At 45.8% G+C, this 16413-nt stretch overlaps 1 protein-coding gene across 2 annotated transcripts in view; it reads right to left on the bottom strand.

The window, feature by feature from the left end:
* Nucleotides 1-16413, bottom strand: part of FAM169B (Protein) — an 88534-nt gene that overhangs the window by 54341 nt on the left and 17780 nt on the right. The window contains exons 2-3 of one of the 2 annotated variants that reach the window (XM_073227127.1): nt 14867-14997; nt 11856-11955 (exon numbers count right to left, since the gene is read on the bottom strand). In XM_073227127.1, the coding sequence (XP_073083228.1) occupies nt 11856-11955; nt 14867-14997 (231 nt within the window). Of the gene's footprint in view, nt 1-11855; nt 11956-14866; nt 15001-16413 lie in introns of both variants that reach the window. The other variant, XM_073227126.1, reaches the window with a different exon arrangement.

A 16413-nucleotide genomic window follows, 5' to 3' on the forward strand; every position in this document is an offset into this window, starting at 1 on the left:
AGGACTCATCCTAGAGCATTAGAGGGAAGGGAGGCAGGGCAGCAGCCAGCGCCCAAGCCTGAGCCTAAGGACACAAGTATTTTGCCAGGGGAGAATGAGGAGGAGGAGGCGTGAGGGTTTCAGCTGCGAAATGCCTGTTAGGGACAGGAAGGTCAGGGCTGCCGGAAAGCAGCTAGACACACGGTGCAGAGCGGAGCAGACAGGGAAGGTGCATGCTCCGTACCATCAGTGGAATCAAGGAGGACACACACACACACACACACACACTCTCTCTGACTGCAAGCAGTTCATGTCCTGGCCCGTGGCTTATATTTCTTCAATCACAACTATAGAGGCTTCAAGCCCCCCTACAACCGCATGCCCCCCACCTCATTTGCTCCCCTGGAGCCTAGGCTGCCACTGCCCCATTACAAATCTAAAAAATATGTCGTTCCACAAAAACAAAAAAAAAGAGCACAGTTAAACCAAAGTGACAGGCCATGTTCCCAAAAGCAAAATACATGTAGGAAAAAAATGCTGAAAAGTTCTGGCAAGAGGATGGCCCATAAACACATTCCACGGCGTTACATGACTTTTTATGCAACATTCCCTGAGCTGGTCAATAATTTAAGAGGAGGGAAAAAATACTCGAGTTGACATAGCAACTGTCACATCCCATTATTCCGGCTACCATTTCCACACAGATGTCTTCCTTAAAGGCAAATCCTTCCCCAGATGCCCCGTGAACTGGGGCGCCTCTCTGCCATGAAGAAGGAAACATCTGGTTGGCAGTGTATTTGCATCAGCTTCCTTGTGGTTCTCAGGCCTTCCCTGAATTAAGCCATTTTATTTTCACGAATCTAGATTTTTAACTCAAGGAAGATGGGGCGAGATGGGGTGCCGGGATCCTTACAGCTGAATGGCGAGGTGCTGGGGCCAGAAACCCCAGCCAAAGCTAGTCTGTCTAGGAAAGGAATCTTCAAGTCACTGGGCTGGACGAAGGCAAGACAGCGAGTTTCTCCGGGCTGGGAGAAGCCAGGAGGTGCAGACAGCCCAACTACAAGCGGCTAAATCCTCAGAAGCCTCAAATGCACCCCTGTCCCCAGACAATGGCTCCATCCTTGACACTCAGAATATTTTCCTTGGACCTTCCCTATGTTCCAAATACCATTAGTCCCTTGCTAAGAATGACATGTCTTTGTTTATGGGATGCTGTTTTCCCCTATGCTAAAATCCAAGTCCCAGTAAGTGCCATAAATTACCAGGGATGAAAGAAGAAAATCCGAAACAATAGCCAACATGTGTTCCCAAAACACAATGCTGTCACTGCAAATAGCTGTTTAAGCTGTACCAGTCACTGCCCAAGAGAAACAGGACTCTCTCTGCTTCTAGCACGGAGCTCCTTCAGCTTAACTGAACTCGGGGTCTGCTCAAACCCAGGGCCTGCACATCACCAGCCACATGGGCACCTTAAATGCCAGGAAGAGCAGTGTTTAAACTAAGACTCAGTTTCTGGGCCAGAGCTCTTCTCCCCCAAACTATCAAACACTCTTAAGTGGGACTCCCCCAAAGTGGAAGGTGGGAGATAGGACCCCTCTCAGGCTGACATCTACCTTTGCATTACCCAAAAAGCAAGCCCATCCTCAAACATAAAGATCCAATATCCATCCACAGGATTGTGAGAGGCTGAACTGATGGGGTGCCTGCGAACCAGGTGGTCTCTGGACACCTGGTGTTCATGAGGCTATGGGGTCATCACACTTAGAAGCCAGAAAAATTGCAATTATGTCTCCACATGCTGAAATTCACAGTTTAGCAGGTCAACAAGCTTCTCCTGTATTAGCTTGTTTTTCACTGGATATATATAAACTATCACTTCAATGAGTAAGGTCAATAGGCTCAGCCAGCTAATCAACGCTGGGCTTAGCCCCGTATGTCCCACTCGCCAGGAGGCCAGGCCTCTCTCTTCAAGACACACATGGGACCAGGAGCTGGGTCCTTTCTGGGAGGTCGGAAATTCACAGCGTCCCTATTCCCCCACCTTCTGGCCTTCTACCCGACCCCTCCCCAAAATCTGGGCAACCTGCTCAGGGGTGCAGGGGCCCCAGAACGGGCCTCTCAGTTCTGAAGATACTCTCTGGGCTTCTCAGGGGCACACCTCACTTCCCACCCTCCCACCCCTCCTGACCCACCACCCACCTGCCCCAAACAGCCCAGAGAAGGCCTGGCCCCCGGGCCTGCCATGTCGCAATCCTACCGGGCCCATGACGGCCACTGGGGCAGGCAGGCTCCACAGTGGGCCCAGTTTCACCCGAATGTTTCCCTTGGCTCCTGCTGTCTCTGCAGGCCTGGAAGAGGCATGCCCTTCCAGGAAAAAAAAATCATCATTTTTCGATTCCCTGCTTGTTTTTTCTCAGGATGCACATGACATGCAGTCATCAAAAACTGTAAATAAATTAGCATCAAGTTGAAGGACAGGTGTTGCACTTGGTCACAAATCATCCTGGCAGTGGGGCTGGGGGTGGATGTCCTGATCAGGGAAGTTCAACAGTGGTGACAACTGCAGACAGTCCTTCCTCCATCTGCCTTCTCCGGAAGTCCTCTGCTTTCTGTCAGCCTCGCTGCCTCCCCTGCCCAAGTCTGTCTCCCCTTTGCAAACACCCTCCCGAGAGAGCCCTCCCCTCAAAGAGCTCACCGTCTACCCAAGGACGCAGGGCACAGGAAACGACCTGAGGGATGAACAGTGAACAACGACGAGGTGATCAGCCCCCCAGCAAAGGCCCCCAGGCCCCCACCCAGACTCCTCCTCCCATTTTTTGTCCCCCAGACCCTCAGGCACAAGCTCTGGTTACCCTCACCCCACGATGTTTTTCTTCCATATTACCCACCACTGATGGCATCACCACCAAGCACTGCTGCAATCTGAGATCCTCCCAGCCCTTCCTCCCCAGCACGTTCAGTCCACCCCAAATCCTGTCCTTCCGACTAGGTTCCCTACGACAGAGGCCCTGCCAGGCCAGCCTGTAGCATCCCCCACCCCTTGGTGCCCTAACAGCCTCCCAGGGATTTGTCGGCCTGTCCTTCCATCTGTCCATCCCACCTTCCAATTGCCTGAGGAGAGGAGAAGATCCAAACGAGACCCCCACCTCCAGCCCAGCCCCCACCATCCTTGTAACATCCCTCGTCCCATTCCTGCTGCCCTCAGCATTGCCTCCCCTGCAGGCAAGGGCCGAGAGCAGAATGAGGAGACTTTGTGAAAGGAAACCTCAAAATGCCCAAAGGAAGGACAGGACCACTCGTGGCCAGACTGCACAGTGGGGAGCTACCTGGGAACAAGGCACACCTGTCCCCCAGAACCCTGTGCCTCCACAGGTGTGGCTTTAGATCCAGAACCCCAGCCCTGCATGGCAGAAGAGTGGCCTTTGTGGCCACTGCGTGCCCCCCCGGAGCCTGGATGCTAGGAGAGGGGACCGGAGGGTCCAGGAAATAGGCAGTGGAGAACTCTTAGCCTCCTACCCCCTATTTTGATCAGTCTGCCCCTTCCCTGCCAAGAATCAGGGATGTTCCTCCCTCCACCCAGCGATACCCGTGAGCCCTCTTACTCCGGAAACTCCCGTACCCCTGACACACTGGGTCTCCGCCAATCATAAAGTGCCGTTGTCCATCAGCCTCTGGACATTCTCTGCCCAGCCCTCTCTGATCATCTGACCACCAGGTTTTGTATGAAAAATAAATATCAAATAGATATGGTCAGAAAGAGAGCTGGAAAAAAAAATGACAAGTTTCTTAATAAGGAAAACAGGAAGAGATTTAGTATATGTGTGGCCTTCCATCCAAAAGGGTCAGGTGTTAAAAGAACAAGTATAAACGTCACAAGAAGGCTCCCTGTAACCAAGGACAGGCCGCCAGGCCCAGCACAATCCTTTAAGATCAAAGTAGGAAAGGCTGGAGCGCTGAGTAAGGTCAAGCAGGCTGGGAAAATGTTTAAGAAAACAGACGGAACTGCCGCATAGGCTGGCTGGACTAGGAGTGGAGAACCCCAGGGAAGACACATACTTTAGCCAGACGCTGTAATGGCACAAAGGACCATCTTCCCTGGTAGCTGGAAATAGTGGAATGGAAACAGGAGTGCATTAGCTACTTTAAACGAGGCTCAAGTCTCTTACCCCCGGGGCCAGAAAGTCCTGTGAATGTGATCCTGAAGTTCTAACCCTTATCTCTGAGAGCATGGGATGCTGGGAGGGGGCCAAAGAGAGCAGACATTCATCAGTGGTGTCCCAGCATGTGAGGGGAAAATGCAGGTCATGGAACCAGCCGCCTGGCTCCCTAAACATCCCCTCCGAGTGACAACCTAGAGTGAATTCTGAAAGACGTTCTATAAGGACCCTGGAAAAGAAAGCCTGGATTTAAAATCAGCATGAATTCAGCAAGACCAGGGAAAACAAACTGGCTTCACTCCCTTTTCAAACCAGTGTTCCAGGCCAATGTTAGGAAAATAAACATAAGTAATCTTAATCTCAGCAGCCATTTTTCCCTCCATTCTTAATTTCAAGAATGCCATTTCATAAGGTTTCTTGAAATGAAATTTCCTTGTGGATGAACCAGAAATGATTGCTAAAAAAGGGGTTGGGTGTGTGTTTAGTGGGATAATAATTGCATGAGTAAAAAATAGGCACTTTTTAAATAACCTGGATTAAAAGTAAAGAAGACACACCTTCAGAACTCCAAATGACATTAACTATACAACCAGAAACAAGAGCTACTATAAGTGGGTGAAAGGACTTACTCTTCAAAGTTTTCTTAGATACAACACCAAAAGCACAAGCAACAAAAAAACAGGTAAAATAAAAAGTAAAATTATACTTTATAAAGATAAAGATTTATAATCCTTTTGTGCTTCTAAAGACACTGTCAAGGAAGTAAAGAGACAACCCATAGAATTGGAGAACAGTTTTTTGCAAGTCAAATATCTAATGATGGACGTGTATCCAGAATATATAAAGAATTCTTATAACTCAATAAGAGGAAGACAAATAACTCAATGTAAGAATGGGTAAAGGATCTGAATACATAGTTCTCCAAAGAAGATATAAAAATGTCACATAAACACTTGAAAAGACGTTCAACATTGTTAGTCATCAAGGAAATGCAAATCAAGACCACAATGACTCGGGGTGACATCTGACATCAGTCTTGGTGATGATTTTTTTGGATTTGACACCAAAAGCAAAAATAAATGAGTGGGACAACATCACACTAAAAAGCTTCTGCCCAAGAAAGGAAACCATCAACAAAACGAAAAGGCAACCTACAGAGCTGGAGAAAAAATCTGCAAACCATATATTAGACATATGTAGATTTAACCAAAATCTATAAGAAATTCACACAATCCAACAGCAACGAGACAAACAATGCAATTAAAAATTGGGCAGAGGATCTGTGGGATATTGTGACTCATAATAAGAAGTAAATGTATTTGGTCTTCATCCTCATTTCTGGGACAGAGCTCCTAAAACTTGGGAATTTCTTAAATGATGAGCACAAGAATGACAAGTGTCTCTTGTTAGGTTAATGAGGTGACTTAGGAACTGCACCTAAGGCCTAAGGAGGGAGCCAGCTGCCCGAAGAGACAGCCCTGTGATGAGGGCTGGAGTTGTCAGTCCCATCCCACTGGGAGGGGCTAGAGATTGAATCAATCACTAATGGCCATCGCTGAAATCAATCATGCCTTTGTAATGAAGCCTCCATAAAAACCCAAAAGGAGAGGATTAGGAGAGCTTCTAGGCTGGTGAACACGTGGAGTTGCTGGGAGACGGGCAGCCTGGAGAGAGCCTGGAAGCCCCACACCCACCCCACAGTCCTTGTCCTATGCGTCTCATCCATCTGGCTGTTCTGAGTTATACCCTTTTATGATAAACCAGTCATCTAGTAAGTATAATATTTCTCTGAGTTCCGTGAGCCACTCTGGCAAATTAATGAAACCCAAGGAAGGGTCATGGGAACCTCTGATTTATAGCCAGTAGGTCAGAAGCACAGGTAACAACTTGGGCTTGCAACTAGCATCTGAAATAGATTGTGGGGGGCAGTCTTGTAGGACTGAGCCCTTTACCTATGGAATCTGAAGCTATGTCCAGGGAGTGTCAGAATTGAGATGAATGACAGGACACCCAGGTTGTGTCTGTGCTGTCGGGGGGATCTTGCACTATATACATTGAAAACTGAGTCTCAGAACACATTTAATCTGAGTAAACATTTTTCCAAGAAGACATACAGATGGCCAGCAGGAACATGAAAAAGTGCTCAATATCACTGCTCATCAGGGAAATACAAACTAAAGCCACAATAAGCTATCACCTCGCACCTGTTAGACGAGCTATTATCAAAAAGACTAGAAGTAACAAGTATTGGCAAGAACGTGGAGGAATGGGAACCCTTGTGTAGTACTGATGGGAATGCAAACCGATGTACCCAAAATGGAAATTAGTATAGAGGTTCCTCAAAAAATTTTAAACTACTATATGATCCAACAGTTCTACTTCTGGGTATTTATCTGTAGGAAACAAGAACACTATCTTGAAAAGATATATGCATATATATCCACACAAAAACATGTACATCAATTCTCTGTAATATATATATATACATATATATCACATTTTATTTATCCATTTATCAGCTGATGAACATTTGTGTTGTTAAGAATAATGTCTTGGTCTAGTAAGAATAATGCTGCTGTGAGAATTCATGTCCATGTTTTTGTGGAATATATACACAGACAGACAATGGAATAGTATGCAGCCAAAAAAACAATGTACTGAAACATGCTACAACATGGATGATCCTTGAAAATTTATGCTAAGTAAAAGAAGTCAGACACAAAAGGCCACATATTGCATGATTCTGTTCATACAAAAGGTCCACAATAGGCAAATCCTTAGAAACAGAATAGCTTGCCTAAGGCTAGGGAGGATAAGCAGGGTGGCGTTGGTTTCTTTTAGGGGTAATGAAAAGTAAGTGTGGTTACCTGTACCACTCTGTGAATATGCTAAAAACCACCAAATTATATCCTTTAAATGGACAATTGTCTGAAATGCAAATAATGAATCAATAAACCTGTTTATTATATATACAATGGAAATAAAAGTAGTCTTTCTAGAAGTCCAAAACACCAACTACACACATTCTGGAAGACAGAGCCACATCTTAATAATTAGTTTGCATTAAAAAGCCCAGGGGCTGGGCATGCATGGTAATGAGCTACCAGCTAGATATGTGTCAACCTCTGGTTGACTCCACTGAAATGCTGAAGTAAACTGCAGCCAACTTGGTGGAAACAATCCCAAGAGGAGTGAGACTCTCACCACCCACCACTCCCATCTCACAGTTCCCCAGAAGACATGTCTCAGATGGCGACGTCCCTGCAAATCACCTGGGGATCCTGTTAAAGGGCAGGTCTGGGTGGGACTCAAGCTCCTACATTTCGAACAAGTTCTCTGGTGATGCCTGAAGCTCAGAGATGCTAAGTAACCCAGGTCATTCATAATGAGGGACTGAAGATATGAACTCAGGCCTCATTGGCTCCAAAGCCAGGGTCTTTCCCCTGCAGCGCTCATGACACAGGTTCTGGACCCCATGTTCCAGGGGAAACCTAGATCTGAAGGAAGGATCCAGGATGGGCTGGGCTCTGGAACCCACCTCCCAGTAAGAGCAGTCGGAGAATGAGAAATGCATGATCTTAAAAAAAGACTTGGGAAATGTGGCAGCTGGCCACACACCTGGGAAGATGTGTCCTGTGGAGGAGCCATGCCTGCCTACCTAATGGCCCCAGGGCAGGAGCAGGCCTATGAGGAGATACCTGGGCCTATCAGTTTGGACTCCTTACAAAAAATGCCTGAAAAGTGGGAGCTGTCCCCAAAAAGAACCACTGGCCCAGGATGTGGAGGCCCCAGACTAGAAGCCAGTGCTCCCCAGGACAACCTCGAGGATCTGGACATATCTGTCAAGCATCTTACTAACCCTACCATAAAAGAGACATTATTTGCTATTATTATACAAATAAATCTAACAAAGACAATCTTTTGATTCTAACCAAAGGCACTTACTAGCAAGGAGACAAGGAGACTAATTTTCTTTCTTTTCTTTTTTTGTTTTAGTTTCTGTTTTAAAGGAGATTAATAAGTGTTAAAGGCACCTTAGTAGGAAACGGAAATGTTTTCCTCAATACGGTCAGTGACTCCCACCAGTGACTTTACGTCTGCAGAGCACAGAGGGCTGGGCTGACTTTTCAGAGAACTGAAATTGCTTCACATTGTGATCCTAGATTTTATATTCACTATATTCCCTAAAGTTTACCTTACTAAGTATTTTATGACCAGAAAAAAAAAATTCAAACGAGCATCCTTTTCCTTCTTCTGAAATTCAACCACAACTTAAAATCACTCGGCAAACCCTGGACCTAATGGTCTAAACAGCCTTTCAACCATACATTTCCGACGCTGCATACCCCCCTACAGCTAAATAGCCGTAGCTTCCTCAATGATCTCTCGTGACCCTGGTTCCCCTCGATGGATAAGCACCAGTGTACTTCAGCCGTGGCCTGAGTGGCCCCCGAAAAGAATGGAGCTGTAATTGCGCTGAAACATTATCGTTCCGTGAATGGAGCCCCAGGTCATGCCCACTTTCCGCCAGCCCACTTCAGTGCCAAGGCTGACTGCCTTCCGAGGAGGACTGCCACGGACGTCTTTTCACCCAGGTGATGTGCAAGCGCATCCTCCCTGCTGCATCTGTCAGCACCAGTTGTCTGGGGATGGGCTGTGTGACATCGATCCAGTGAGGCAGGGTTGGGTTGGTAAAAGGAACAACTTTCTTACAATGAGGATAGTTCAAAAACAGACTAGATTTGCCTTCCTGTGGTATTGTCTTCCGATGCATGAGGCATGCAAGCAGGACCCACCAGGGAGGTAATTCAGCTGCCAAACTCCAGCCAGCCATTGACGAGGACTCTAAAATCCTGTCCTTCCAGAACACAACACTCAAAGATGAGAAGAAAATGTGAAAGTGAGCCAGGATGGGAGAATATGCTGGTATCATGCCTGCTCTCAGCCCTGGATGGTCCAAAGCATCAGCTTTTCAGCCACACATCCTTTCATTCTCACAATGTGAAGTAGGTAAGATGCCCCCATTTTACAAACAATGAAACTGATGCTCAGGCCAAATAATTTACCTGGGTCGCCCAGTGAGTTGACTGAACCAGGATTCCAAGTCAGATGTATCTCACACCAAGTCCAGGTTCATCCTGCTCTACTCTGGGGGGTACAGGAGGAAACGAGAAAAGCAGAAGGCCATCCATTGATGGGAATCTGGAGTGCTAGGGAAAGCAGTTTTCATCTGGTAACAGGAGATCAGACAAAGACCACAGCTTCTTTGATGAGAGGAGTTCCTTTTCAATCTTTGAAAACACTTGAGATCAGTTACTAATTTTAAAATAAGAGGAATAACAAAACAAGGGGAAATAGAGGAAAGATAGGTCCTGTGGGAGGTATAGGGAAAATAAAGGAAGGGTGTTCTTAGCAGCTTATAGCCATGTCCCCGCAGTGACATAAACCAGCCTCTGACTGGAGAAATAAGTCAAGAGTGAACCCAGGGAGCCCTGGAATGAGGGCACGTGCCTCTCAAGCCACCTCTACAGAAAGTGCATCCCCATTTTCTTAAAAGGAGAAGCTGGCAAGCTCAAGTACTCCCATCCCAGCAGCAGTCGGCCATGAGCAGACACCGCTCGCCACCGGGGAATTCACAAGGCTGGGATGTTTTTCATTTGCTCACAGGGTTATGGGGAATTACTGTGATGGATTCAGCCAGTTTATCAATAATTAACTCAAACACGGAGCTTATCAAACAGCTTCTGATCCCTTTAGCTTCCATCTAAACCACACAGACACACACAGCTTCACAAATACAACTGCGGGAGGAAAGGAACCAGCAACAGCATTCTAGAAGGTCAGAGCTACGTCCGTGAGTGAAATGACACATGTGTCAAGGCTGTGAAAGGGTCTGGGATACCATAGGCTGCTTCTGGGTCAACATGTTTCAAGCCACAAGAGGGGCATTTACAAATTGCATCTGCTTCTGAATACCAGCCTGAAGAGCATAAGGTACGGATAACACCTGAGTGCTTTTTGGAAATCGTACAAAAATGGCAGATACCGCAATAGAGCCCCAGCAGTAGGGAACCATTTGGAAACTTTATTTAAAGTGCTATTATATATAAGGAAAAGTCCAGAGTGAGATTTCTTGGAGCTTATGAATATTTATTATAAGACATTCTTGAAAACAACCAAAAAATTAAATATAGTATAAATAGGAAACAGATTTATAAGAGTCAGTCATATGTTTACATTATGCAAACTGGAGTTAAAGACCTATAACCAGAATATTGTTCAGTGCTGAAAAAAGGCAGGGAGAAGGGCTGCTGATATTTGGACATTTTCTTAAAATTGGCAAACGATATTTTTAGAGTTTTTTGACAATCTGTTCACTGAGGAGTGCTTGTGGGCTCATCTTGTTACTTCCACAAACCTGGTGTGAGAGCCACAAATTCAAGACACTGCTGAAGGCCTGGGGTTAGCACAGCCCCTGTTCCCAGCAGCCACAGCTTTGCCAGACAGCAAGAGATGTCCTGAAGACTGTCACCACTAGCACAGCTACTCCAGCCTTGGAGCGATGAGGATTCTTTGCCAAGATGCCAAAAAACCCCAGACAGCCAGCTAAGCACATTTACGTCTCCAGATTCTCAATAAGAGAAGCATTAGCCACAGTCTTTGCATGGAGTAACTTTCCCTGGTCAAGAATGTCCCTTTGGGCTTTGTGACACCAGCCACACAGGACATCCTCTGTGTACAAACCCCAGATGGCCATGTAAGGTGAAAGGCAAAAGTTTATCTCCAGGGGGGCTGGGGAGCTGAAGGGAGCCCCTTTTGCAAATTGCAGTTGAAGACGTAAACCCTAAACTTTCAGATACCACATCATTTAAGGAGGGCTGACGAATTAAGGGTTGGTTTGTTTTTTTAATTGATTAGGAAAGCAATATAGGGTCATTGTAGGAAATCTGTAACACACAGAAAAGTGTAATAAAGGAGAAAATGTCTAAATAAGATTCAGCTTAAATTGGGACTCCCTGAGGTCAGAGACCAGGTACTTGGCTTACTGGTGCCCTGGCCTTCGGGTGGACTGCCAGGCCAGAAGCCTTCTCTCCTCCCCACCTCCCACTGCGTACTGCCAACTGCCTCAGAACCCCGCCCCTCAAGCAACTGAGCACAGCCATGCACATGAGCTCAGAGAACTCACTCCAAGGAGGTGAAATGGTCTCTCTGTAACACAGAGGAAGAATAAATGAGTTACAGATTACATACACCTCAACCACTGGAACAAAATGCCATCTAGTCATCCCCTTGCAAAAATCCCCAAACATGCACTAGCTGCGTGGCCCTGGGCAAGACCTCACTTCCTTCTCTGTATATGGGGCATGAGAATGGCCTCCATGCTCCACAGGGCCATGGGGACACTCCAATGACAGGGCTAAACCCTGCACATGCATCGCAGGCGTGTTATTAGTAAGAATGGCAAAAGCTTCCCTCAAAAGCAGCTCTGAACACTGTCATTGTGGGCAAGAGGGTGTCCAGTGTCTTTAAAAATCAGGATGTCAATAAACAGAAATAATGCACTCTCAGAGTTCTGAAAGCAGAAAATAAATCAGTTCTGCCATGATGTTCTAAGTCCAGCCTATGAGTATAACCGTCACTTCCTGGGTATTTGATTCCATGAGTTGTAAACAGTTAAATCAGGATCCTTGTCTTTTAAATCCATTAATCTCTACCAACCTGTCTTCGTATCCTGGGGCTTAACCAAGACCAGTATTTTATGTTGAGGTTCATCCCGGTGCACAGTGTAGAAGCAAACAGATGCAGCTTCAAGTTTAACCTGAAAAAAATAATAAAATCACCATTTTCTTCTGTCATCAGCAAGGGCACAGGAAATTACTTAATGATTAATATTAGCACAGTGTTCACTGATAGAACACTCTTATACAGAGGTGAATTTGACAGGATGGGGACACCTTACCCACTCTGAGCTAAACACGAGAGGAATTTGACAAAGGCCCCCACTCTGTCTCTCCCTAGCAGATCCTCTGGTCCCTTGTTCAGCTGTCCATCTAGCCAAGTACTGGTGAAAACCCATTCAGTGGATAGCCTGGCTGCCTCGCCCTTCCATCAGCTTCCTGCCCAGCAGCCTTCTCCACCCCAATCCCCCCTGGGCCTCAGCCAACCAAAGCAGAGCTCTGTACCCCCGCCTCAGGCTTGCACTTGTCAAGCTGGCCTCAACTGTCCTCTTGGGGCCACTCCATAGAAACAGCCTGAACAAGCCTATGTCCACCCGTGACGCCACTCAGGCTGCCTGCTGCCCTGGCCCCCATCACTGCCAGCATTCTCAAGAGACCCCTGCCTTCTCTGGGCCCTGCAGGCTCAGCGCTGGCTCTGTGGCTGCCGCAGGGCAGAAAACCTCAGAGCTTCATGCCTGATGGCTTGTGATAAAGGCAGACACCAAGCAGCAGGCGCCAGGTCTCTAATGCTGGGACTGTCAGAGCCTTCTCTCAAGGGCCCACATCCCCAAGCCCTCTTTGTGGCCATCAAACCCACCACTCCCAGCTCACATTCCATTGCAAAGTGTGTTTTGAAAATCAAGACAAGGATAAGAAAATGAGAAAAAAATGTGTCGGCTGAGCAAGGCGGGCAGGTTGTTTGTAAAAGTTTACAGCAGGACTCCATGGTTTCAGAGAACTTTTTCTTAACCAACCCTGAGACCCATAAACATCTTGGTGCCCCACCTCTGGCCCCCCATCTTCAGATCACCCTAATGAAGAGTCCCCAAATAGGCCCTCCCACAGTGGTCATGGGAAACCCAGTTCACCTACCAGAGAGCCATTACAAAACCATTATAAACAATATGTGCAAAGCAGTGGATCAACATAGGAAGATGCTTATTATACACAACCTTGTATTCTGAGAGTGATCCAAATATTTTAAAAAGTACGTGCACACAGAAAAGTCAAATGGGAACACGTCAAAATGTTTATAGCTGCTAACTATGGATGATTTTATTTTCTCTGTCCTTGGCTACAATTCCCAGGTGTTTTACAATGAGCATACACTGTTTTAAAACCAGAAAAATCAAAAGTTTTATGGTATTTTAAATGTGATAGGACAATTTCAAAACTAGAAACAGAGTTAATTATGAAAAGTCTTTTTAGGAAGACCAGAGTGGTATGGCGGGATATATTCCCAGACCGGTTCTCTCATCTTTCTTTTTGTTTGGGAAGATTTCTCTGGATTCAAAAAGAAAACTTAAATTTGGCAAAAGTGATGAGGAGGTCCTATACCACCCAAAATTAGACTGTTTCAACCTGCCTAATGGTAGGAAACAACTACCACTTCTTAATTAACCGCTAAAATGGTAGGAAACCAAATGATTGTTTCCATGAAACTTTTCTTTTTTAGAAAGGGAAGGAGTAATAAGCATTCAGTCATTTCAGCATTTCTGTCACATTAGAACAACTTAATTTTAGCACTGTCCTATTTTATTACGTTTTTGCTAATAACACTATAATTACTCACTGATACTACATTAGCAGTTGGGGTTTTTTTACGTAATGTAATCCATCAATAAGTACGAAATAAAAGCAGATGACTGGAAATGCATCCTAAAGTACTTCTCAGATTATCTAGCATTGCCCACACCCCATGCAGCCCACCAGCCCCCTCAGCACCCTAAGAGAAAGCCCCCAGCCCTGATGGAGAGCCTGTTTTCTTGTCCTTCCAAACAGCCACTAGGGGGAGCTGAAAGCGTTCGAGTACAGCACCTCCCTTAGCAGCGCTGCAGTGTGGAACCACCCACCCAATGGAACGGGATTCTTCCAGGAGTTGATTATGAACTAGCATCTTCAAAATCTCAAGCAAGCCACACTATATAAACTGTCCAAGCCATTGTTCTAATTAATTCTGGAACACTTCAGTACATTGAAAAAAAAAAAACCCTTTCTCAACCAACTCTGTCAGGCAGAAAACAACAATTTCTGGTATGAGTGAAATCATGTATGTGTAAGGCGAGAAAACCTCATCTCTTTCAACACATGAGCCTCAAATCTGCAGCAAAGGTGACTGACTGAGATACAGCCCAACATTCAACATATCCTTTTTACTTACTGCAGGAGAAAAAAAGTTCTTAAAAGTAACACAATGTTAAAATTTCACTCACAATCCCACTGTCCAAACACAGGAACGGTTTTCATTTCTCCCTGTGCTCTTCAGGTCCATATGCAAAATGCAGTCTTATCGGTGCTAAAAACCACAATTTGATATAACGTCATTCCAACTGATATAGCCTAATTCTGAATTACAAAATTTTAGAACTGAGCCAAACCTGAGAGACCAAAGACCAACCAATCCCCACGCTTTACAAATGGGGAAACTGAGGCCTAGCCAGGTGTTACATATAGTATCTCATTTAGTCCTCATAACAACAGTGTGCAGTAAGCTCTGTTACTGTCCCAGTTTTAGAGCTGTGAATACCAAGACCAGGGAGGTTAAGACACTTGCTCAAGGTCACACAGCTAGTAAGTGGAAGACGTGGGATTCACAACAGGCTCACTGCCTTACAGGAATGGAATTATACACAGGACTCTCTCTCCTTCTTGAAGTGGAATTGCTCTAGCATTCTCCATTCACTTGAGGAGGTTGTTTATTTAAATCTATAATACTCCTTCATTTCACTAGCATTTTACTTTGTAGTAAGATTTTACAGAGCTTTCTACTGATGAGCTCTTTATCCCACATACCTGCTCCCCAGTGGGAAGAGAGAAAACCTCTGGAGACGACCTCCCTCCTTCTGCCAGCATGGCATAGTAGGCCAGAGCTGCTTCCCAATTTCCTTTGGGGTCATCTTCCAAAATATCCACTGGGTAAATGCCTGCTGGGGGAAAAAGAAGGCGAGAAATAACATCAGTTTTACTCTTCTGTCGAAGGGTAAGTCACTTATTTCTTGAAAATCAAAAAAGAAACAAATGCACCCAATTGGACACTCACTTTAAAAATTACATTCCCGTATTTTTTTTAAATGAAAAAGGCACCAAAAGAAAGTAGAAGACATTCTCAGTGGCAGGTTTGGCCCCAGCCCCAAGGAGGCATTAGGTTCAAGACCCCCTTAGACTGCTACGAAAACTTCCTTGCACACACCCGAACCCCCAGAAGGTTTCCCGAGTACTCTCCCAGAGGGTCAGCCACAGCAGCCTGGGTAAAAGCGGGGTATCTTAAGAGCTGACACCAGCTGGTTAGAACCTTGATAACTTTGACAAAATCTGGCTTGAGTTATTATTTTGATAGCTTTCATGTGCCATGCAGATTGATTAAGATGTGCCAATTCCTCTCCGTTAATTAGGCCACTGTTTTGTAAGAGCTTAAATGTACTAGTTAGTATGAATTAAACCCACATGTCCGCAGACACCTAGATTACTGTACTTAATAATTTGCAAATTACCCCCCAGCTCTTCTTCAGTATCTTTTTCTTATCACCACACTTTTAGAGGAAAATGATATCCTTGAATGATCATACAAATTGATAGCACCCAATTCAGCTTGGAAGCCTCAACTGGTGTTCCCCTGAGACATCGGCTGGCTGCCCGGGAGGAGGGTCTGCGCCCCTTCCCCTTCTGTGGAGCCCACCTCTGATTCACCTGTGGACCTCCTATGGGGGGGGCTGCCTAAGCATCTGTCTGATCCTCCTCCCCCTCTTCCCTCCACCTCCTCAAGAAAGATAAGCCTGCAAATAAATGCCCCCTGGAATATCAGCTTTCCACCTTTCTCTCAGAATCTCCATTTCTCCTGCCTGCCATTTTTCTGGAAACAGACTGATATTAGCAACAAAAAGTTTCAGGTCTCCAGCCCACCAAGTCTGCCTGTGATGAATTTTACTACCGTTGATGAGCTTCAGGAACAAAGGCTCACAGAAAACAGAGCACATCAAGAGCGGTGGTGAGCAAGCCTCCCCTCGGCACAGGCCAGCCCCCCGCCCCTGGCTTTACCTGGGGAAAATGTCCCGGGCACATGCAGAGGAGCAAAGGCCGAGTACATACATTCCCCCGCTCTTCCATTTTTTTAAAGTACTTGAGTGTAAAATTCATACCAAAAAATTATAACTATAAATACGCTGATACAAATGTTTCAAATAAAGATATGAAGAACTCACGGCCATCAGTGTCTGTGAATGAGTCGATAAAGAACTTTGGGATCTGGCTTTAAAAATGGTCATGCCTCTATACAGCCAATATTCTGCTGTGAAAGATACACCTTGTGCATGTGCATGTGTGCGTGTCCCCTACACACACAC

The sequence above is a fragment of the Manis javanica genome, chromosome 18 (genome assembly GCF_040802235.1).
Source record: "Manis javanica isolate MJ-LG chromosome 18, MJ_LKY, whole genome shotgun sequence".
In the NCBI taxonomy this organism is placed as follows: Eukaryota; Metazoa; Chordata; class Mammalia; order Pholidota; family Manidae; genus Manis; species Manis javanica.